This window comes from Coturnix japonica, chromosome 1 (assembly GCF_054131305.1).
Source record: "Coturnix japonica strain WE chromosome 1, WE-NBRP24, whole genome shotgun sequence".
Lineage (NCBI taxonomy): Eukaryota > Metazoa > Chordata > Aves > Galliformes > Phasianidae > Coturnix > Coturnix japonica.
Window position 1 is genome coordinate 175,523,590 of NC_140663.1, and position 24,632 is coordinate 175,548,221.

A 24,632-nucleotide genomic window follows, 5' to 3' on the forward strand; every position below is an offset into this window, starting at 1 on the left:
TTATTATTGTTTTCCTTTATTTGCATGTAGGGATGAAAATAAAAGAATATATGAGAGTATAGACCAAGAGATTCGATCCTTTGCTTACATCCCGTCTAGCAACGCCTTTGCTTTGGCTTCTCCTCACCAGCAACGCAGTGCTCCCCCCTGACACCTCACAGTCAGGATTAGGCTGCACACACAGCACCGAAGGCACGCATTTCTGCCACTTGAGCTCAAGAAACCTTCACTGGAAACACAACAAGCAGGTTGGGGGGCGTTGTGGGACGGAGCTACGACACAGAGCTATAGACACACTGCCCAGGGCTTGTGTTGGCTCCAAAATCAACCAAAATCAGCCCTCGTTCTGTGAATGATGATGTCGAAAGCTCTGCTTTCCATAGTGTGCACTTACATTGGGTGCATACAGTGAACCTAGTTGGGCTACTTTCCTAGCAAAACAGTATTTTAAGAAATAGCAAGTGAGATAAAGGGTCTTAGCTCAAGGCATCCTAAAACAAAGCCCAGTTGTCAAGCCCAGCAGATCTGGCCAGAACCCAGGATACACCAGAGTAAACAAGTCCTAAAGACACATTTGGACAAACAGCTGGGCATACCATGTACTCTCACAGCATCCAGAGGTCACCAGTGACACAAGCTGATAAAAACACATTAAAACAAAACAACCCAGGAAAAGTCCCCCAATACTCAGGAAGGACTGCAGATGGGATGCATGTGAGCGGTCTTCATCCCCCAGGCATTGCTGGATCCATCTTCACCCTTTTCCCCTTCCCCTCCCCAGGCTTGTGGCAGCAGGCAAGACAGTGCTATGCTGAAGCAGAAGGGCACTTCTCCAAGCTGTTGGCAAATGCTTGCCTCCACAGGTGCTCAGCTGCAGTGGTTAATTTAAGGCATTAAATGCATAGGAAGCAGTAGGACCCTCCAGGAGCCAACAGTAGTCTCCAAATCAGCCCCTGAGTCTTTTCCCATTCCATTGTTCCCCAGATCCTCTCCTGAGTTGCTCGCTGTCAATGAGGTGAGAAAGAGGATCCTCTGGCTTTGGGCCAGCCCCATGGACACGAGCTGTCTGCTAGATACTGGTCTCTAGAAGACAAGTCCATGGAAAGAGCCAGATCCACCTCCACCCCCCGCAGGACTGCATCCTCCTGAGGAGCTGTCATCGTCCTTGTCCCTCTCAAAGTCTCTCCACCACAGCGGGGATTTTGGCAAGGTGGAAATGTAGGCAGCTCTGTTCCTTGCCTCCTTTTCTTGCTCCTGTAGGAGAAATGACAGAAGCACATTGTTGTTATACACATGGAAATGATGCTTGGGAATTGCTCCCACCTTCTATGTGCTGTCCCATTGGCCCTAGGGAATTTTCCCCAAATGAAGATGGGGCTGCAGAGACATGTAACTCATCTCTACAAGTCAGTTGGAGAGATACATCAAAGTGTTGTATCTCTCCAGCCACATGGGTGATCCAAAACCAGCCCCTTGACACCCAATCTCAATGGGAAATGCAATCTGTATACACCTGGGATCTACCTGCAAGTAGAGGATGTTGTCTTTGGAGATGGCTTCCATCAAGTCCTTACTGAGGGAGGGTTCACTGTGCAGCTGCCTGGCTTCTGCCACAGCCTCGTGCAGTGGGGAACTTGACCTGCCCACTTGCTGCCTGTAGAAGAGCACGTAGGCAGTGTCCTTGGGGAAGAAAGAAGTCACATTGCTGACAGATTCAAAGGAGGAGAAGGAAACCCTGGTGTCATTGAAAAGGTACCATGGGATCTCAAAGTCCAGCTGCTTGTCAGAAGCCAGTTTTGGTGTCCCTTCCTGAGGCTGTGCGTGGGGCACGGTATCGGTGCACTCTCTGCAGTAGCAATAGTAGTGTCCACTCTCGGAGGAGATGCCCGAGTGCACCACCACGCTGCAGAGGTCGTACACGGCGGACACAAAGGTGTTGCCCAGGTCAGATCTGCCCTTCCCATGCTGACAAACATCCTCAGTTTCCTCAGAGCTGACGAGGATGGGCAGTTTGAGCAAGACAGGGATGGAGACATTGTCCAGGATCTTCCTCCTCTTCATGGTCTGCGGGTCGAAGGAGAAGCGCAGCAGTGTGAGGATGAGGTAATGTGGGGCCTCTGTCAGCTCTGCCACCTTCTCAGCATCCTGCAAAGAAGCACATTTCTCGCAGTGGTATTGATTCTCTGCGGTCAGTCTCTCTGGGGATAGAAAATAGTTGATTAAATCCCCAACGGATCGGGACTCCTTAGGAGCGTGTATCTGCTCCCCAGAAGCCAAGTGAGCATCTCCGGTTGTATCCACACCAACAGCACTGTTGCTTAAGGGATGTGCTGTTTCTCTGGGCTTCTGAAAACCCAGTGTTTCCACTAGCACATGCTGGGCTCCAGGATCTCCAGACACAACGGGCTTCCTCCGGATCCAGGGAGATCCTGTTGGCTGTTTTTTGGGGGGCTCAATAAACTGTGGGCCGATTTCTTCCACTTGTAAAACAGAGGTGCTTCCTGTCCTGCACGTGGGCCTGTCTGATGGGGGGAACGCCAACGACAGGTCTGTGAAGGCTTCTTCTCGTGAAGAGACGTTTAAACACTTCAAGCAACGAATCTTTGTTATCATTTTTCCCCCAAACATCTTCTCAACCAGTGTCTTGTTTAAGGACTGATGCTCCATGGCTTGAGACATGAAGCTGGATTCCTTGAGCTGCTGGTAGTAGATCCTCTTTCCAGTTTTTTCTTCTTCATGTAATCTTTGGCAGAAGGAAAAAGATGGCAACTTTGAGCAATAAAACATACAGCACAAGTTTCTACAGTACGGTTTCTGTTCCCCGCTCATCACAGTTAACGTGTGATAACCTGTCTGTGTGCATGGCTCTGATGCCAAGTGTTTTGCAGAAGGCACAAATGGTCAACATACATTGACCCCACTTTGTGAGGCATCACTAGGACTCTGGGGACTTGGGATCTGTTGGTGAAAGAAAGGCAAAATCACCATTTTAGAGAGGAGGCTTGTCAGGAAAACAGTTTTTCCTCTGAATGTGGGGCAATTTCAAGCTGAATTCATTTCTTCCCCCCAGGTCGGCACAAACAGAGTTCGACTAAGAAGCCCCAGACTGGCTTTCCCATCTTTTACACCCAATCTGTGATCTCAGCCACTTGCACCACTTCAGAGGGGTCAGCATTTCATATGACATGAAGGCTTGAGGCATTATCACGTCTGGGCTCCAAAATTAAGAGTGCTTGCCACATACCGATCCAGGAGGTACTTGAGATACTCTGAGCAGTCCTGCTGAGCACCAGGGGTAAACCAGGGTGGCCAGGAGGCAGAGAAGAAGCTCTCTGGTGAGATGGCGGGTCGCTGGCAGAGAGAGGGAAAACACACACTTAAGCCACTGGTTCTCACTTCATACAGGAGAAGACTGGTTTGGTTTGTGGAAATCAGCAATGGAAGGATGAATTTCAGCCCTGCTGAACATCCCTCTGTTGGACTGCCACGGGGATAACAGATTCTATGTGCCCCCTTTAACCAGCATGTATCAATTTGGTACTCATATGAACAATACGTGCATTCATTTCTTCATTCATTTTCAAAATGCTTTCTGTTCCTGACCCACAGACTTCTACTAAATTCAGCCTGAACTTAATTTGATCCTTAATTTGATACCAAGTCCATTTACTAAAAAAAGAAATGTAAAAAAATCCACTAAACTTCCATCCATCCTCTTATCATTGCAGGCAGGTCAGTGGGCTCACAGCAAGTAAAAAATCAACACGGTGTCTCTGGGGGACAGACGGATGCCTTCAATAATGGACGAAGATATGACCCATGTGGAGTCACCCGTGCTATATTTCAGGTTGGTGGAGAAAGCACTCAGAATTAATATATGAGTTGTTGTGGGTTTTTTTTATATTTCCTCAGATAAGAAAGATTCACAACATCTGGAATCCAGAGGTTTGTTGCTGTTGTGGTTATTGTTTTTTTGGCCTGCCAAGTCCAGTTTTAAGGCATTTTCTACTGATTGGCTGCAGTTTGCAGTGAGGCAAGGGGACAAACAGGTTGCTCCAGTCTTCTTCCTTGCTACACAGCAAGAAACAGAAACTGCAGTTGAACACCTACAGGCTTTTAGCTGGCCACACATATAAGCTATTACCAAATGGATTTCATTGTCAAAACTAGTAGTTACTGCATCAGTCAAAGCCAGGACGGACAGAGACCAAAGAGAGGCGGCCTGATGTGAACACAGCTCACTATCACAGACGACAAGAGTTCAGCATTCACTTTGCCTCCCCCGCCCCCAAAATTAGCCTCCTTCCTGTCAACAAAATTTGTCCTGTTACAAAAATTACCCAGATCCTTATATACACTCCTTATCTGCACATTGGAGTTGGCAGGAAGCAACTTGGAGATGAACTTTTCCACAGCTGACAGTCCAAACAAATTAGTAGAACATGAAATAATTACCTGACTGTGCTCCAAAAATGCAAAGAGCGATTGCAGTTTCGTCATCAGGGGCTGGGAGTTGCCCTCAGTTAAATTCAACACTGAATGCCGAAAGCTGCAAAAGACAACCAGAGATGCAAAACACGATGGACAGTTAGCATGGGAAGCACAATGCCAGTGCAAAGAGCAACCCGGGAGCAGTCCTAAGAGGGAACGAGGGAGCAACAACTCACTCTGAAGCCATGAAGAGAGACTGTATGACACTGTTCATGTAGCAAGTGTTTCCCAAGTTAATTAAGCCGATCTTCCCTGTCTCTGATTTGGAAGCCAGGCGTGGGTAGAAGCAGGCCAGCTCATTCTTCTGGGAGGTCCATGCATTTTGTCCCAAGAGATGTTTAATCCGGTCTTCATTAGGAACTGGAAGAGCCTTGGAAAGAGAGAGCAGTGACTTTCTAATGGGCAAACGCAGAACTCCTCAGCAGGAGGTGTTCGTGGTGCAGCTCAACCTCACGCTCTTCACATGAACGTGTTTTATCGCTACTGGTATCACTATTTTAGAGGCACTCAAAACTAAAACTCTTGATAAAACCCACAGTCATGACAAGGATATCCACAGGTCCACCATTAGAGAAATCTCTTCCCAAAATGCAGCCTACTAGCCTACATGGGGCTCAACCTCAGAACCATAAACCCTTTCTTCTGCCTCCATTTGAAGTGCTGAGGTTAAGATATTCCTACCAGTAGAACAGCCTCTCTGCAAATTGAGAGGTCATTTATATGGGGGGCTGTAAGTAAGAAAGGGACAGACGCTGTAGCCAGGTCTGTTGTGACAGGAAAAGAAGAAACAATTTCAACTAAAAGGGGTGATTTAGATTGGATATAAGGAAAAAGTTTTTAATTATAAGGCTAGTGAAGTAATGGAGCAGGTTGTCCAGAGAGGTGGTGGTGCCCCATCCCTGAAGACACCCAAAGTCAGGCTGGATGGGCTCTGAGCACCCAGCTGAGGTGTAGGTGTCCCTTTTCGTTGCAGGGGAGTTGGACCAGCTGGCATCTGAAATGTCGTTTTCAATTCAAATTATTCTATTATTGCATATGAAGTTCAGAAAAACAGCCAAGAAGCAATTAGCTTACTTTTATAGCATCCAACACTGGTTCATAGAGATCTGGAAATCCTGAGAAGCGGAAGAACATGCAGTGGATGAGCTCAGCCAGCTGCTCCAGGGAGCTGGTGGCAGAGTTGGAGTCCTCCTTCTTCAGAGAGGCAACCAGCCTTGGGATGTGAGGTAGCAGCTGGAAAAGGAGAGTTCACTATCTCAAGAACAGATCCAAGAAATTCACAAAGCTTTAACAGGATGACATTCAAATCCAGGCAGAAAGGACAGTCAACAGAAGTTGACTTCAGTCCTGTGCCAGACTTCGTCATTCACCCTGTGAACTCAACAGCAAATCTACCGTCAGTTTTAGCAGTGCAAATTAAGGGCTACCAGTCTTGAGGGGTTTCATATCGTACAGCACCTGCAAGTTTGTGCTGTCATTGCCTTTCTTTGTGAAGATCAATATTTGCTGAAACCTACACTGGAAAGAATTGTTATATGCTGAATACCGAGTTCATGGATTCAGACCTACATAACAGGTGAACTAACATAAAAAAGTGTTATCTGGTACATTATATTTTATTCCATGCTGCATAAAATAAACTGGAATTGGTATGGTCGGATGGGTAGCGACAGGCACATAAAAAGCACATTTGTTATTCTGCATTCATCTAGAAAACTCAAACATGAGCAAACAGACCACAAGCAGAAGGATACATTGCTCACGGGCACCCTCTGCTGACCCCACAGCCACACAGAAAATTAAATACCTGATCCCAGGGCAGCAGATGCAATGGAATAAAACTGAAATTACACAGCATTTTTTGTGTTTCTATTTTGCTTAATTTTACCCCAGAACAATTCTAGAGTAAAGGCTCAGAATCCTCGGTACACACATTTCTGTCCCACTGGAACAGTGGAACAAGTCCGAATCCTCCTCAGGAAACTGAATGTGTATAAGTCCATGGGGCCGGATGATATCCATCCTAGGGTTGTGAAACAGATTGCTGAAAACCCAGAGAACTACATGCCGGCGAGCCTCACCTCTGTGCCTGGGAAGATCATGGAGCAGATCCTCCTAGAAGCTATGCCAAGGCACATATGAGATAAAGAGGTGATCTGAGACAGACAGCATGGCTTCACCAAAGGCAGATCACGCCTGACCAATCTGGTGGCCTTCTATGATGGAGTGATGGCTTTGGTGGATGGGGGAAGGGCAATGGATGTCATCTACCTGGATTTCTGCAAGGCTTTTGACATAGTCCCTCACCACATCCTTCTCTCTAAGTTGGAGAGGTGTGGATTTGAAGGGTGGACTGTTCAGTGAATTAGGAATTGTCTGGCTGGATACAGCCAAAGGGTTGTGAGCAATGGTTCTGTGTCAGGGTGGACGCCAATCACAAATGGTGTCTCTCAGGGGTCAGTCTTGGGACCAGTGCTCTTCAGCATCTTCATTAATGACAGATGATGGAATCAAGTGCAGCCTCAGCAAGTTTGCAGATGATACTAAGCTGAGTGGTGCCATTGATACACTGGGAGGAAGGAGAGCCATCCAGAGGGACCTGGACAGGCTGGAGAAGTGGGCCCATGAAAACCTGATGAGGTTCAATAAGGCCAAGTGCAGGGTGCTGCACTTGGATTGGGGCAATCCCAGGTATTGATATAAACTGGGGAAAGATCTCCTTGAGTGCAGCCCTGCAGAGAGCTGGTGGATGAGAAGCTGGACATGAGCCAGCAGTACTGCATCCAGGTCTGGGGACCCCAATACAAGACGGGGCCCCATCCCTGGAGGCATTCGAGGCCAGGCTGGATGTGGCTCTGGGCAGCCTAGTCTGGTGGTTGGTGGCACTGCATATGGCTGGGGGATTGAAACAAGATGAGCATTATGGTCCTTTTCAACCCAGGCCACTCTATGATTCTATGATTCTATGATTCTGTGATTCTGTGATTCTGTGATTCTGTGATTCTGTGAATCAGATTCTAAGATATGATTCAACCCCTTAGGCTCCCTCTCAGCCATGTTGTCCTACAACTTAGAGCAATGAGTTCATACAAGGGTTGGACGCATCCTTACCAAGTGAAATGCTTCATGGGAGTGCTGGAAGCTCAAGAGCATGTACTGTAGGACAGACAAAGCCCCCTCTCTCACAATGGGGTACAGCAGCTTGGAGAAGACCTGGTGGGGAGAGAAAAGCAAATGAGAAGGCAAGATGACATCATATCATCCACGTGAAGGGCCTCTCAGGAAATGGAGGTCCCAGGCATCTACTACATTTACTGGCGTGTATTTTGGCCAAGCCACCCAGCACTGGCCTAGACACATTTAAGGGAGAGTGTTTTACATTCCCAAGGACGGGTTGCACAAGATCTCCATGTTTGATTGGCTCTAAAGTCTTTGGCTTGCTATATTTCATAACTTTTAAGATACCAGTGCCTCTGCAAAACAAGCTCTAAAGGACATTGGATTGGGCATTCGGTTGATGCAGGACCCAAAATCCTTACGCAACACACTCAAGCGAGAACCAGCTTGACTCCCAGTACCCATCTCCCTTTATTAGGAGCTACACTAAGTACTAAAATGGGCATTACTGGAGAGCATCATTCCTAGATGCAAAACTGGTAGTAGCCCACTAACCCATATACAGTAATGCAGCATACGCAATGTGCAGTGGGCACGATAGCCCCTGCAAAACTCCTTGGTATAGCACAATCTTTCCTATACACCTCAAGTTGTGTCTCACCCTCATTCAATTGAAAGGCAAGAAGGTAGCTCAGGTGCAAGAAGTTTGTGTTTTGCACTCATATTTAAGATACCCACTGACCTTTTCAATTTTTGAAAGCGTAACTTCAATCAAGATGCTGAACTTTTTCACTGCAGCCAAACCCTTCAGCAGAGCAATGATCCACTTGTCTATGTTCTTCCCCAGGGGCCATGACACCCAGTCGATCATCCTGAAATAAAAGTCAAACTCTTGAAGCAAATGTAATGCATATATTGTGAAAAGTTAAACTCCACTTTGGGTTAAATTTTCTTCAAGTTCATACCCAGACAATGGACAGGCCCAAATAAGAGACAGGGTGTACATGTGGCATTTAGAGAGCAGAGTATGACCTTTCAGGGGACTGTTTGGCAGGATGACATGGGAGAAAGCCCTGGAGGAACTGGGGCTCTTCAGCCTGGAGAAGAGAAGGCTCTGAGGGGACCTCATAGCGGCCTTCCAGTAACTGAAGGGGGCCTACAGGAAAGCTGGAGAGGGACTTTTTATACAGGCAAACAGTGACAGGATAAGGGGAAATTGTTTTAAATTGCAGGATGGTAGTTTTAGACTAGATATTAGGAAGAAATTCTTTACTGTGAGGGTGGTGAGGCACTGGCACAGGTTGCCCAGAGAGGTTGTGGATGTCCCTTCTGGGAATCATTCAAGGCCAGGCTGGATGGGACTGTGAGCAACGTGGTCTAGAGGGAAGTGTCCCTGACTATAGCAGGGGGGATGGAACTGGATGATCTTCAAGGTCCTTTCCAACCCAAACTAGTCTGTCATTCTGTGATTCTAAATCATAGAATCATAGAATGGTATGGGTTGGAAGGGACTTTAAATGCCATCCTTTTCCATTCCTTGCTGTGAGCAGGAACACCTCCCACCAGATCAGGTGTCCCAAAGTTCCATCCAGCCTGGCCTTTAGCACTTTCAAGGATGGGTCATCCATCACATGTTATTCAAAGCACAACAGAGCTTGAAATAGGTCTCCCTGTGTCATCAGCATGCTGACATTCATCAGAGAATCTGATTCAAGTCCACAGTGGTATGCAGGCTCTTCTTCTGCTAACTTCAGCCAACGTGAGTTCAGGTTTTTAGCACTGCTTTGGTGCTCTATGTACCATAGCACTGGTTTGTGGATCTTCAAATACATCTTTCATAGGAGTCACTAGAAGGTCAGTCTTCTTTTTTCAAGAATCATAATGCAAATCTAAAGAGTTGGTGCTGAATATCCATATCTGTGATGATAGTGTTGATGGAGGTCTTGGTACTGGTGCTGTTAGATAGCAAATGATGCTGATAATGATCTCTCTGTTACTACTGGTAAGGAAAACCAATGGGATCTGGATCTTTATCTTCTCTGTACAGGAAACATCAAATCCCCAAATCACATTAAAGAAAGAAAACAGCTTCATAGAAATCAGGTACTACTGAATAGAATAGTTAATGAATTCCTACTACAGCCACTCAGTTAACAAGATGTCAAGATTCTGCAATACATTATGGAAGAGTCACTTGTACAAAAATGATATCAGACTGAGTGATGACAGGTTGTCCAAGTATTTATTTAAACATCTTTTAAAATCATGTTTGAATTAAATGCTAAGCAGCATCTCAAGGTAATCAAGGCTTGGGAGCTTCAAAGGTCAAACTTTGCTAATCATTTTCATTCCAGTACCTTTTGTTTGAAGATACCAGACCAACTGTCTTACCCAATCAGCCACTTTTGTTTACAAGCCTGCACCTTGTGCAATAATGCATAAAGGCAACTGTGTATAAATAACCAACCAAGGCAAAGAGCAAGAATAAATCAAGTCTACAAGAAACTGGGGAGAAAAAAAAAAAAAAAGGAAATGCTAGGCAATAAATAAAGCTTGGAGAGCAGAATATGTTGGGATATAGAGAAACAACAAAAATCAAGCCAACCTGGACCATAAAACAAATACCAGAAAAGCTTCTGCAGTTGCATCAGAGTGAAGTAAGTTGCTGTGTATGGGAGATGGTGGTGATTGAAGACATCATCTGGCCTTTAGGTGCAGCTTCAAAACAAAAAGCATCCTCTTGTTTTTAGCAAGATGAAGGAACTGGTCAGAAACGAGGAGGCAGAGAAAAGAAACTGGAGTAATGGAAACAGGAGCAGTGAGAGCTGATGTGAAAGAGAAATATAAAAAGCTCATACATGACAACCAAGGGGAGCTGGATGTTTATCGAGTAAAATTCAACTCTGTTGGTTTTTATTGACTCACTCTTAACACTGGAGTAGTGCTTTGTGTGGGAAGAATAGGAGGAGAGTTCCAGTAATGAAGACAAGCAATGAAGGAATGAGTGGGAAAAAGGGGTAGCGTGCCACAGGGGTTTACTCAGGTGGCAAAAGTAAGATTTGTCAGGATATCTGATTTCTAGTCAAAGGATGTAAGATCAAATCTAACTGTATCTGCAGGGATACAGAACAAGCAGTGTACTTCAGGACCTAGTGGTGCTGGCAGAAATATCCTGAATGTGGTAGTGAAACTTGTGATGATGCAAAGCTGGGAGGCATCATCAGCACAGGAGGATCAAAGCATCATGAGGAAGACCCCGAGGATTACACATGCAGAACAAGAATGAAATGCTTTCATTCAAAACACAGGCAAGGCACAAGGGAAGGAAATAACAAGAAATGGCTGCTGATGGAAATTCATTTGCTTGAAGAAGAGAAGTCAGGTATTTTATGATCTCTTGAGCCACCATCTAAAGCCAGGGTGAACCTCACTGGGAATGTGGTGCACAAAATTCAGCATCCATATCCAAGACCAATGAATTGAAGTGGGAGCAGGTGTTGAAAAAGCCTGTTGATTTGGTCAAGAAAACAAAGAACCTCTCCTGAGAGAAAAGCATGAAATAACATTGCTCAGCAGAGCCATTGGAAAGCAGAGAGGGGATGGGGTAGCTCTCTGAGCACATGCTGAACAAAGTGTCCAATCCTTCTTACCAGGGACAGAAAAGAGACATTGCAGCTATTTATGCTGGCATAGAATCAAAAGAGCTACAAGACTACCAGAAATAAATATAAGCTGCCTATTAGAAGAGAAATCTAAACCATTAAAACAATCAAATGGTGGAATAGCTATGAAAGAAAGCAGTGGGAGCAAAGACCCTTCTTGCTTTCAAGATTATGGTTGAGCACTCATGAAAGGGATGTAAGATCAACACCTACAAAGCAGGAAGATGGATTCAGGGATCTAAAGGCCTTCCTTCATCTCCTTTCACACCAGCATAAAATAACCTTGTCCACTCTAAGCTATTTTTTCCAACATTAATGGCCAAATTACAGTCCTGCCCCATCAGCAGCCAGTGGGAACAAATAGCTTTTTAAATTCACATTGCACTTTCCACATTGCAAGATTCACAAATGTTTCATGAACCACGGCCTTAATTTTCCAAAGGAGCCATTGATGTGGCATGCTCAGCTTTTAAATTCAAATCCTGATTTCTAGAGATAGTGAGTGCTTGCATCTCTTTGTGATGGCAGAAGCTCTATGCAGCTGAAGTTGGGACCTTTGAAACACACACACCATAAGGAAAAAGAACAAAGAAAAGAAAAGTACAGGCAAAAATACAAATCAGTACTTGGCTGAAGTCATGGATTCATATTAACAGGCTCTACCTGAGCTATGACAACGGACACTAAGAGACTGTGATGTACATCTAAACCAGTAGATGTCAGGATTGCTTTTTTTTTTTTTTTTTTTTTTTTAACTACTATTTTTGCTCTAAATGCCTGATCAAAAGCTCCACCCTATGTCCAGTTCATTCCCCTGCCATGAACTCCAAAATCCAACATCTGGAAGAAGAAACTTCTGCATGTGACTACTCTGCCAGGTATCCCGATCAAAAAGACCCTTTCAACCTGTACATTTTTCCCTGTTTAGAATCATAGAATTGCTCGGGTTGGAAAAGACCTTAAAGATCAACGAGTCCAACCACAACCCAACCACACTACCCTGACAGCCCTCTGCTAAATCATGTCCCTGAGCACCACATCCAAACAGTTTTTAAACACATCCAGGGATGGTGACTCAATCACCTCCCTGGGGAGTCTATTCCAGTGCTTAACATTTTTTTTCTATTTATGATGAGAGATTCAACACATTTTTTTCTATTTATTTAACATTTTTCTATTTACACAGCACGCACTCATCCAAAGGCCAACCGTCGTGCAGTTTTCTGGGGCATCTGCTGGCTATAAACACATCACCAAAACTGCAATCCTCCTAAGTGATCTTAATTACATTGTGCACATTCTGCTTACAGATCTTGGCTGAGTAATCGTTTACTCATCCCTCAGCGTGACAAAGAAGTTTTAAGGAATGATGCAACTGATTTTACAAGCACTATATTTAGACACTGGTGCTCTTACAGGATTTATCACCTGCAGCTCACAGCAGCATCTGGGAAACAGATCCCAGAAGAAGAAAAAGATGAAGAAATTGAGAACTGAACTAGTAACTTTAACGTTTGTCCTGGCTTGCTCTGGATCCTGTGAAAACCATGCAAGTCAGAGAACCCTTTCTTTGTGCATCAAGTTCCTATTGTGAATAATTCTGTCATGAAACCTACTTGAGGGGGAAAAATCCCAGTAGGAACAGTGAGAAAAAGATATTTCCACCTCCTCTGGGCTAAGCACATGTCAACATCACCTACTTAAGTGGAGACCTCTTGTGGAGAAAGCATGGGTTGGAGATGCTCCTAGCTGAATGTGGAGCAATGTACTGGGGCAAGGTGGAGCTGTAGGATTTGGACAAAGGTGTGCAAGGAAGACCAGGGCCCTGGCTCTGTAAGGACCAAGTCCAACATGACAAGTAGTGTTTCACCCACTGCCTCTCCATCATGCCTCGATGTCACCATCAACTCTTCTTGCACAGAGGATAAAAATCGCACAGCACCAAGATGCAGACCAGCAGCACCTCACCCATCTGATGGAGGTCAAGGTGTGCTTGTTGAGGCAGCTGAACACAAATTTCTGCAGGTCTTTTAGCAGTGGCTAACAATATAGGGCAGTGTCCCTCAGAAGGGATACAGAGGCCAACACAAAATTATTTAAAGGAGACTTTGTGAAGAAAAAGCCTTTAATATCCTCTGAAGGAAAAAAAAAACTGTTATGTTCAAAATATCTTAAGCTAGGTATCCCATAACACTACTTATTTCTAAGATAAAAGAAACCAAATCAAACCAGACATCACTGTCATCATCATCATCATCAGTGGTCTTAATTCTAGTTCTCCAGGCCCTCAGGGCTGGAAGGAAGTACCTTGGAATTCCCCTTTTCTCTGCACCTTGCAATACAACACCAGCCAATATGGCTTTTGCTACAATCTGGGGATGAAACTATGCATAGGAACCCAATGCAGCTTTGGGACAGTTTTTTTCTCCAGACTGAGAATGACGTTCATTAATGCAGTTTAGCCTACCTGCCAATGGCCATCATCATTTGCACATCAGTGATGCTGTCATCATTGGTTAGGTTTCTTATGACACCGTCCATGAGCTCCAGAGGGACAAATTGGACCACGCTGGCCAAGGCATTGGATGGTACCTCCTGCTCCTCTGCAAGACATGGATGAGTGCCAGCAATGAAGACGTTAGTCACCAGAGAAACCAGGCACACAAGGTCATTTCTCATCTGTAAAAGCCAAATCGTTCCTGCCTTCATAAATGGAGCTGACACAGACCAGCCATGAGGGGTCCATGCTCAGCTGCACTAGGACAATTCCCCGGGTCCCAACATAGCACAGAACGAGGCTGGGTGGCAGCCATTGAGCTGCTGCATGATGTCATACACAGCCCAAAGGGAGGCAGGAACCGCAGACACAAGAACATTATTCCTAAAACACAAAATTCCCCCCGGGTGCTTTCTTTATACTAATTACTGCAATTAGTGCAATGAGATGTGACTGCAGGTTTGCCTGGAGCATGTTTTGTGTTTTCAAAGGAGGGAACACTGGAATGCCCATCTCCTCGAGGGCTTAGAAATAGCAGGATGGGGTGCTCACTCACATGCAGAGAGTCTGATCCTTCAAGGCACTGGTATCTCCAAAAAACCTTCTGAGCCCTTCTGCAATAATCTAAAGGTGTCAGAAGCCAGATGAGTATCTTATCTCCCACCTTCAGACATAGCTACCTTCCAGAAAGACAGCAGGGTTTACCACCTCTAGATTGCAGAGAAATAAGTCTTTAGCTTTGCTCTTACTTTCTCCTAACAAGTAGGCTGAGGGGTCCCATCAAGTCAGCCATTGGAGAGAGATATTTCTGAAAACTTCCGGGTCCCACTCTAGCCTTCTGCAAAGGAGATGCTTTCCATTAAGCCCAGCTGATGCTGAAAAATGCCAAGCACTCCAATTTTGCAACACGGTATTTCAAACCAGGTAACAACTCCTATTCAGAGACCCAGTGCAGTTTCAGGAGATATTTATTTCTAATCCTAAGGCTCTGAGTAACAGTTAGATGCACTAGAGTATTTCAGTTGTGGTTGCATTTCTGGAGAGGAACATAAGATCATAACCAAGCAAGACTAACTAAAGTATTATGCTCCTCATCAAAGCTGGTAACTACATTTGCACCCTCCTTTTTTTCTTATTATTACCTGTTGAAGAAATGATAGTGAACAGCTCCTTCAGCGAGGGCAGGATGGCCGAGGTCTGAGTCCTCCAGATCCTCTGCAGCAGACCGCTCACCTTGTTCACCTGCTCCAAAAACTCCATGATGTCATCTTCCCCTTCAGAGACACACTGAAACTGCCCAATGCACCGTATCAGCTGCTGACAAAACAGGACCTGGTGTTTGCCTGTGGGGATGCACTGAGGATGTTGCGTTAAGAGTTTGCTGATCTTTGCACACTGCTTGGGGCTGGGCCTCTCACAGACTTTCCGGAGCACCTCGATCCTCAATAAGCTGAAAATGCTGTTTGCTGATGGACTTTCCAAGACAAACTGCAGTCCTAACTGGATATAATCAAGTACATAATGGCTTCTCTTCCCCAGAGGCCCATAGCCTTCCTGGAGGAGGCTCAGTAGGAAGCGGACATTGAAGAACTCCTCAAATTCCTCTGGGTGGTAGTGACCATAGACCTCCAAAACCTCTTTCCCAATCTCTCTTTTATATTTTGTGTCCCCCACGAGATAAAGCTTGGTGCACAGCTCCAGCATGGACCAGCATTGCTCGCTGTCCATGGGCTGCTTTGATGCCTCAATGACGCGCCTCACGAGCCCTTGTTTCACATTGTTGGGGTATGAGGACATCACCACAGCTTCCAGTATCTTATCCATCTTTGTTTCCAGCTGAAAGAAAAGAACAGAGCAACAGGTTAGTTGAGGGAAGGTCTATTGAGCTTTCAAGATCAAGTCTGAAAGAAAAGCCAAAGAAACAGAGGCTGGGAGTTGTCCAGAACACTAGAAAGGTGATAATCCTTGTGACTTTTTTGTGGTGGTTTTCTGAAAAGTTTCCCTTCTGGTGATGTTTGATAGAGACCAAAGCCATAAAGCTGGAACAAACACACAAAACCAGAACTTCTTCAGATTTGTCACATACTTGAGCACTGTTGTGTTGTAAATCTCTTACAGCCTTACACTTGATCCTAGGAAAGGATGAGCTTGTTCTCCTCTAGGGGTACAGTAGCTGAAGACGGTGTTCCAAGGCTCACAAAATCCAGTTGCCACAAGAAACAGGCTGCCACAGACCTGTAAAGGGGGCTGAATTTGGTACCAGGAAGAAAACAGTGGAGTCAAAGTCTTCCACTGGTGTCTGCTGGCTGAAGTGCCTTCCAGAGGCAATGATGTTCCTAGTGATTGCTTTCACAATCAAGGGAGAAAAACCCTGTGAAGGGGAGGCACACAGTAGAAGGGATGTACATTTGACATTTACACTGTGCTGTTATTCGCCCCAGTTCAGAGCAGAGGGAGAGCTGCAGTCCTGGCTGTCCTCCAGGGACTTTCCACATTTGTATGCAGGTCCAAAGCAGGGAAGAGAAACTGCAGAGTCAGGCAAAGCTTCCCATTTGTCACGGCCTGGACTGAAGAGCAATAAAGTGTTAGAGAATATTGAAAAATCCCCCAAGGCTTTCCTTGGAACAGTTCAGAACATTTACAGCCAGGTGCTGGATGCACTGCTACACAAGAAACTGTTACAGATGATAAAATCAGATAAGACAGAATTTCATAAACCATATTACAGGCAAAAACAGCAGGTCACCCCCGGTGCTATATGCTGCCCAAATACACTGTGAGACTGCACCTTCCTGCATATAGCCTGAAACCATCCACGGGAGAAGAAAAAGGGAAACATGTTTCATCTCCATTACCTAATGAGAGATCAAGGCAGGATAAGTCCATCCACACTCGTCTGTGTCTGACTGCAAGGAAAGTCTCTTTTCTGTTTCTCAGCTTCCCAGTCTGCAAAACAAGGACAAAACACAGTGCTTTTCTAATGTAGTCCTTCCAAAGATTGGCTGAACTTTCATGGTCAAAGCATTTGAAGCTCCTCAGGTGGGTAGCATTATATCAATCAAAAGTATACGTGCAGATGGCATATACTTGCAGTCTAATCTCGTGGCTGGCAACTCTGTTCAAAGCAGGACTTTGGATCTTGACCATCCTTAAGGTCCCTTTCATCCCAAGCCATCTCATGATTCTATGATTCTACACCTCAACTTTGATTTTCACAGATGAAAAGCAGAAGGAACCTCAGGGGATGCAATACAAGGACCATCCCATCACTGGAGTAAGCCTGTGTCTGAGCCATAGATTGTCTTCTCCTCTGGTAGGCATCTTCATGCTGGTGGGGAAGAAACTAGAGCAGATGCAAACCTTGAGCTTCCAGAATTGGAGGGACACCTTTGTCCTGTCTGTAGCTCACTAATCAACAACTATCACAATGGTCACTAGTTGTAACACTGCTAAACTTCACCCAAATTTTCAGTCAGCTTCCAGCTACATTCTTAGAGGAAGCTGCAGCTCTGGGCTGGTGCCAGGAGGAAATATGTGGATGGGTCACCCCAGCCTTGCTGCCTGGTGGCAGCTTAGTATGGTCTGATGTAGTGTGGAGAGCATAAGACTGTAATGGGGCTCCACCCATGGTCAACAGATGTAAAGGAAGACCATCTTCCCTACTAAGAAAGATTGTAGGATCTCATACTGACTTTAGGAGCTTATATTTACACAGGGAGGACCATTTGAATTGACCTTGTGGTGCTTCATGATCTCTGCAGCAACACAGGCATCACAACATAAGGTTGTGAAGTGCCCTAAAGTTACCAGAGGTGGTTGAACAATCCCACATTACTATTGTGTATCAGGATGCACCAAGCTGCCCCTGGGCATGGGCCAGATAAAGCCAGGATAGAAGATGTCAGCCAGGCAGCCCTTGAAAAGGTGATATTTACAACGCATGTTTCAATCTTAAAACTGTATTAAAACAACACTCAGGATGCACTGCAATATATAATAATAAACACTACAGTTTTCAAACTACATAAAGAGAGCATTCAAGTGGCAAATGTTGGGAATAAGGATGGGTAATTCAGTCCCAACACCTCTCTAGATGCTATCAGAGATAATAGTTAAAGGATCTTGTACTGACTTTATTTTTATCGGGGCCTTCCTAGAGAATGAGTCAGGGTTTACAGTGAAGGACTGTTGCCTGTAAGAGCACTGTCTCATTTGCTGCAGGAACTGGAACTGTCATAAATAACCCCAGGAACTGTAGGAGAAGGAAGGATAGCTTCATTGCTGGGCAGCTGAATGCCACCTGGAGATTTGGTTCCTGGTCCTCTTCTGTTAAATACTAAAAGAAAGAGAATTCAGGAAACCAGGCAACAACGGTGCATATTTCTGAAGTGGGAGAACTTCAACATTTCTGTACTTTCTTAACCTGACGGGGAATAATAACTCACAGAAAAGCTGGGAGGATTGGCTCATTCCTGCCTGTAAAGAGAATTGAGTTCCTGAAGCACATGAAGTTGCTGTAGAAGGTCAGAGTGTTAATTATTAATCTAAAGAGCCATTTTGAGGTTCCATCTGTTCTGTAGCTCAAATAAAACAGAAAGTACGCAGTACAAGACCTGCACTGAAAAAGAAATACCACGAAATGATGAAACTGGCAGAAAAAACATGGGTAAAGTCATAAGACTGGGCAAGAAAGGACCTTGAGAGGTCTCCGGTCCAATGGCTGAAATTAAACCAAGTTACTTGGGGCTCCCTTAATTCAGACACAGCTTCCAAAAGAGCATGCCCAATGATTTTCCCAAAGAGAGACTGACAAAACCAGCTTCCTGGGATCGACCTTCTAGATTTTTTGAAGATAAGCAAGGACAAATACCCAACCATGCCCTAGAAAGCAGACAGTGAAATGGAATATAAGCAAAGAACTGCATCCACCATCTTAGTTTCACACTCTGAACTGAGTAAACTGCAAACAAAAACATAAGAGCTCAGGATGAAAAGTCACCTTGGGCTCTACTTGAATCTAATCTTCATAATCTGTAATGCTTAGAGGTGTCCTAACATATTTTTCTTCTGTGTTGTTTTTTTTTTTTTCTCTTTAATTAGGACTCAGTTCAATTGAATTCTATCCAATTACTTCTAAATCAATTCATTCCCCTATCCCTGCCAACAGATTTCCAGTAAAGGCTCCTTGCTATTTTCTTTTTTGCAGAATGCAATGTCAGACCCTACATCTCAGATCATACAAAGCTGTGAAAACATAGATCTGAAATGCACCTTCCCCTTAGGGAATCTTGGTAATAAATTCAGCACATTCTCTGCAGTGACTTTTGGATTATTCCATGCTATATAGTGTGATAAATACCACTGGAGGAAAAAAAAAAAATCCCACCATCCAAAGGAAGGCTGATTAATAAAGTGATTTCTTCTTTATTAAAAAGAAATAATGATCTTCTTTTCTAAATTCTCTGGAGGTCTGGATGTTCAGAAACAAGAGTCCCCTTTACTGACCTTAACTCCTGCTCAGTTTCTTTTATGTCAGTCCAGACATCGCTATTCTTCTTGCTGCATCCTCCAGGCAGCCAGGCAATTAGTGTTCAATCCTGCAGGATGCTGAGCTGCTGCAGGATGGAGGTGACTGCACACAGTACCTTCCTAGAGCACAACACTCTGCTCAACAGTATTCTATGAAATGTCTATGAAATTTGCCATGATTTGGTATACTTTTTTCAAAGAAACCGCTGTCACACACATTAAGTATGTTCTCCAGGACCATCCAAGCAGTTTTCAGTTCTAATGATCTTTTTTTTCCCTGCGGGGACCTTGTGTATCCTTAGCCATAGGTAATGGAGATACTTTTGGTCTGAAGCACCTGTTTATCCATCCTGTCAAGGAGGAAATACAGACTGCAACTCATTCATACCATATCCAATAGATGCAGCCTGACCAGCGGGTATTAAATAGTCACAGACAGTCCCTCTCATCATTTCTATATGGCTGTTTTATATTTAGGGCTCTCTAAATCATGGGATCATAGAGTGGCCTAGGTTGGAGGGGACTTTAAGGATTATCTAGTTCCAATCCCCTGCTGTGGGCAGGGTCGCCAATGACCAGCCCAGGCTGCCCAGGGCCCCATCCAACCTGGCCTTGGACAACTTCAGGGATGGGGCACCCACAGCCCTCTGGGCAGCCTGTCTCAGTGTATAGCTATGTTCCAGTGAATAACTATGAAGAAACTGCAACTTCCATACAGAGCTGGAAATCATCAAACAAAGGCCATCAACACAGCTACCACATCCCCTGCTCCAATGTCAGCGTGATTATGTGATATCCTCCCCTCCACAAGGGAGTAGAGGAGTCACTGTTGCTGGAGTTGTTCAAGGACGGTGGGGATGTGGCATTTGGGGACATGGTCAGTGGGAATGGTGGGGTGGGGTGGGTTGGGCTTGGGAATCTCACTGGTCTTCCCAACCTTAATGATTCTACAATTCCATGTCCAACAGTCAACAGATGGTATGTATATGGGAATGTATAGAGCATATAGTGCATTACCAAATAGCTGCCCATACCTTTACCAAAATATGCTGTTTCTCCTGAAGGTAGGGAGAGCTGGAATCCTTTACTCAGGGAAGAGAAGGCTTCAGGAAGAACTTGCAGTAGCCTTACAGTATATAAAGGGGGCCTTCATGAAAGATAGTGAAGGACTTTATCAAAGATTTTAGTGACAGAGTAAGGAAGAATCTTAAATGAAAAGAGGGGAGATTTACATTTGATGTTACTCAGAGGGCAGTGAGGCACAGGAACAGGCTGCCCAGATTGCTGTGGGTGTTAATGGATGGACACCACTGCTGTCCTGGCTGCCCTACCTGGAAGCCACTGTCTCAGCCACCGTGCTCCCTTATTTCTCCCATGCTGCTCCTTCAGTCCCCTTGATGTACACAAACTCCCAGGTCTCTCCTCTTGTTTTCTGTTTCCTGCTGTTAGGCACTCAGTAGTTAGATTAAAAAAAGGCTTTGGCTCAATGTCAAAGTGATCAGTGCAGTAATGCCAAATAAAGCCGAAGGCCTTGACATTTTATCCTCTCTATCTCCAGACTCCTCCCAGCTCCATTCCTCCCTTCCAGACAACAGACACACACACAGATCTCTAATAGATGCCAGCACCCTTTCCTGATAAAGCATCTCAAAATGCATGTCATCAGCCTTCATCCCCCAGGGTGACTGCAGGAAACGAGGCACGAGGAATTACAGTTCTCTATCCCCATTGCATCAAAAAACAGCAGCAAAGGCATAGAAAGCAGGACTTGGACCACCACTGACAAATCACTGGATTTATGGCTGAACCAGCACCAACCACAGACAAAAAATAACTCACATGGGCTGCTTTTCAATGTTCTGAATATACTGAGCAACATATGCTGAAAAGCTTTGTCCTGCCTGCATAAGGCAAAGTTTTCCCTGTTCTCTCTCTCCTCTTCATGTCCCCCTGATGAACATATCTCCTTTTTCTTGCCACCAAAGACTTCTGCTTTCCTCCCTAGCCAGAGCTCTCAGCCAGGGCACTGCTCTGCATACAGAAGCACCCAGATCCCTCGCTCACCTTCAGCCCAGTGTCCTTCCTATTATCATCCTCAGAGACTGTAAACACATCCACTCCGGAAGGCTCGTTGGGTTTTTTGGAGGTATTTATAGCATAAACATCACTCTTCTTTCTTCACATTTTTGTCTGCTTTTCTGTGTATGGAAACAGATCCCCTGGAAACAGCCCAAACAAAAGCCATGTCCTCTTCACCAAAGCGTACCAGACCAACAGCTACAACACTGGCTGAGATTCATCTCATCGAACACCACCTAACTGATCATAGATACACAGACAGCACCTTTAGGAAATAGGGGATTTGTCCCTCATTTTAGACATCAATTTCTCCTGCATTCTGAGCCCTGAGCATCCCTCCTTTGAGCATTCCTCCTGTGTTTTGCCCCCTGAACATCCTCCTGCTGAGCAGCCCAACCCCCAAACCCCAACCCCAAAGCCTCTCTTTGAGCATCCTTCCTGCATCTGAAGCCCTGAACATACCAACTCCTGAACAAACTCCTGTACTCTGAACTCCAAGCATCCCTCCCACTGGGCATCCCTCTTTGGAGCATCCCTCCTGCATCCCAAACCCTGAGCACTCCTCCAGCATCCTAATAGCAAACATCCCTCTAAGCATGCAGACCTCTGAACATCCCTCCTTTGTGTATCCTCCCTGTACACTGATACGCTGAGCATCCTGACCCCCAAACATCCTTCCCTCTGAGTAGCCTAACCTGCAAATAACACCACTGCAGCTGGACCCCCAGGTATTCATTCACATGAGCATCCCTCTCCCTGAGCATCTACATCTACTACATCCCTGCCTCTGAGTTTCCCTCTTGCATCCCTTTCTCTGAACATCCTAAAATATCCCTCCCTCTTAGCACTCCAGCACCCGAGCATCCCTCTTTCAAGTATCCTTCCTGTATCCTGAAGCCCCAAGCATGCCGACTTCCAAACATCCCTCTCTCTGAGCAGCCCGACCCCCAGACAACTGTCCCATATCCCAACAACTAAGCATCCCTCCTGCATCCTTCCCTCTAAGCATCCCTTCTCCCAGACAACTCTGAACAACCCAGCTTCTCAGCATCTCAGACCCTGACCATCCCTCCTCCAAGTATCCTTACCTCTGAGCAGCCCAAGCCCCAAACACCATTCCTGTATCCAGACTCTTGAGGATCCCTCCTGCATCCCTTCCCTGAAGCATCCCTCTCTGAGCACCCCGACCCCCAAACACCAATCCTGCATCCCGACCCCCAAAACATTCCTCCTGTATCCCTTTCCTCTGAACATCCCTCCTGCATCCCTTCCCACAAGCAACCCTCTCCGAGCATCCCACTCCCCAAGCATTCCAATCCCATTCGAATATCCTTTCTGTGTCTTGAAGCTCTAAGCATCCCAAACCCCCAAGCATCCTTCTCTCTGAGAAGCCTGGCCCCTGAGCCCCCCCTTCTGCATCCTGACTCCTGAGCATCCCTCTATAAGCATCCCGATCCCAAACACCATCCAACATCCCAATCACTGCGCATCCCTTCCCCTGAGCACCCCGCGCACCCCTCCAGCTCAGCATCCCGCACACTCCAACCCCTCCATCCCCTCCATCCCCTCTTTACCTCACGCCGGAGCCGTGCCCGGTCCTTCCCCTCTCGCTCCGGGCGGGCAGAAAGCCGCAGCCCCGCGGGCAGCTCCGGGGGCAGGGCGGAGAGAAGGGAACTACAACTCCCAGCGCTGGCCGCACCGGGATCCTGCGTTCGCCGCGCCCCCGCTTCCTCCTCCGCCTCCTGCGGGCCCGGGCGGGGACGGGGCTCGGGGCTCCGGGACCGCAGGTGGGTGCGGGGCTGCGGGGCGGGGGGAGCGGCGGGGAAGGGCTGGGGTCAGCCCGTCCCCGCCCCGAGAGGGGAAAGTGAGGAACGGCAGGGAGAAAGGCAGCGGGAGAATGGCTTTGGGATGCGCAGGTTTTGTGTAAATCGGTTTAATCTAGTTATTATTGTGACATCGTTATTGGTACTATTAGGTTTATTTATTATTATTATTTTAGTATGTTGTGCTGCTTGATGATAATTTGGGATGTTCTCAGGTTCTGTCACCAGTATGCCCAGGGCCCCATCCAGCCTGGCCTTGGGCACCTCCAGAGATGGGGCACCCACAGCTTTCTGGGCAGCAGTGCCAGGGTTGGCAAGTGATGCAGACACTTAGATGGGATATTAGAAATCAGTGCAGAGCTTTACAGGGCCGACACGATTTGGGCATAGGCTCAAATCTGGTCCCTGCTGGCCATCTGGTTGTCAGCACAGCCTGTGGGTTTTGGGGTCATGAGTGTCTCATTTCAGCTTTGATCCTCTGACTTTTCATTCTGTGTTCCCCTCTGTCTTGTCCTCCAGGTCCTGTTGGAAATACCCCAGTAATTTTGGTAAGGACGGTAAAAAAGAAAACCTGCTTTTATCAGAGATACGGTCCTGACCACAATTATTGAAGCATTCCCAGCAGTCCTCCTTCAGCAGCTTTTACCTTCATTTCTTTTTCCTATTCTCCAACACCTGTGGACACTCTCATTCCTCATATGTCAGCATGAGCCTGACTTTATATTTTCTTTCCCAGACTCTTTGCCCATCAGCCATATTTCCATCTCCCTACACCTTCTCTTTGCCCCAGACTGCTGACTGCTTAAACCCAGAGAGCTGCATCTGTTTGCATTCACCTGCAGCCCTATGCCAGCAGCACCAGCCTGGAGCATCTTCCAGGAGATGCTCAGAGCATCAGGGAGGTCCCCATCACTCAGAGCAAGCCGGGGATGTTAGAAAGCTCACATTCATGCTTCCCTTGTCATCTCATTGGCAGAGTATTTCCACGCTAACACAGCACGGTTAGAAAATAAAATCCAAGTCACTGTTGCCTGGCACTGCCACAGGCAGCAGATCGATAGAGATGCTTCCTGTAAGGAGGGGTGAGCTGGCATTTCCTGCCCTGTGCCTGCTGGGAGTTGGAGTCCTCTCCTGCAGCTCGCTGACAGAGCACTGTGATGCCTCAGCCAAGTGTCCAGATTGAGGTGGGATAGACTTACATCTTGCAGCCATGGGAAAACATGGGGTTTTTCCTCTATGGGACTGTTATAAGGAAGCACACAGTTTGTAGAGTCTACACTGCAGAGCTGGGATTAGTGAGTGTGCATCAGTGGTACACTGAGGGGGGGTTAAGCACCTTGTCACAACACATTTTGTCCCAAATCCTTCTTTAAACCCAGCTCTCACGTGATGCCTGCCCACTGACTCTCACTATGGAAACACTGAACTCAGGTT

General features: G+C 46.0%; 2 protein-coding genes across 8 annotated transcripts in view; one reads left to right on the forward strand and one right to left on the reverse strand.

The window, feature by feature from the left end:
• On the reverse strand, nt 1–23,107 carry LOC107308506 (ubiquitin carboxyl-terminal hydrolase 35). Of its 6 annotated transcripts, none has more exons than XM_015852455.3 (12): nt 22,950–23,068; nt 16,623–16,713; nt 14,910–15,603; nt 13,738–13,873; nt 8,351–8,480; nt 7,603–7,704; nt 5,566–5,724; nt 4,668–4,861; nt 4,456–4,549; nt 3,245–3,351; nt 1,525–2,743; nt 1–1,254 (listed from the first exon to the last, which is right to left on the reverse strand). In XM_015852455.3, exons 3-12 carry the CDS (start codon nt 15,589–15,591, stop codon nt 1,084–1,086), a joined length of 2,994 nt encoding a protein of 997 aa, XP_015707941.2. In that variant the 5' UTR covers nt 15,592–15,603; nt 16,623–16,713; nt 22,950–23,068; the 3' UTR covers nt 1–1,083. The 6 variants fall into 6 exon arrangements, with proteins under 6 accessions (XP_015707941.2, XP_015707940.2, XP_015707942.2 ...); XM_015852454.3 differs by lacking the exon at nt 22,950–23,068 and adding an exon at nt 20,628–20,736; XM_015852456.3 differs by lacking the exon at nt 22,950–23,068 and adding an exon at nt 20,331–20,428.
• The window catches only part of KCTD21 (potassium channel tetramerization domain containing 21), an 11,170-nt gene continuing 9,607 nt past the window's right edge, over nt 23,070–24,632 (forward strand). The window contains exon 1 of one of the 2 annotated variants that reach the window (XM_015852463.3): nt 23,070–23,162. The gene's annotated coding sequence lies outside the window, so the exon portion shown is untranslated. The remainder of the gene's footprint in view (nt 23,163–24,632) is intronic. The other variant, XM_085509682.1, reaches the window with a different exon arrangement.

Coding starts and splice junctions, on each gene's coding strand:
- LOC107308506 (XM_015852460.3), bottom strand. CDS start 15,591: ATGGATAAGATACTGGAAGCTGTGGTGATGTCCTCATACCCCAACAAT. Junction 8,481..13,737: donor ATGATGATGGCCATTGGCAG/GTAGGCTAAACT, acceptor CTTTTATTTCAG/GATGATCGACTGGGTGTCAT. Junction 4,550..4,667: donor TCTCTCTTCATGGCTTCAGA/GTGAGTTGTTGC, acceptor TGTCTTTTGCAG/CTTTCGGCATTCAGTGTTGA.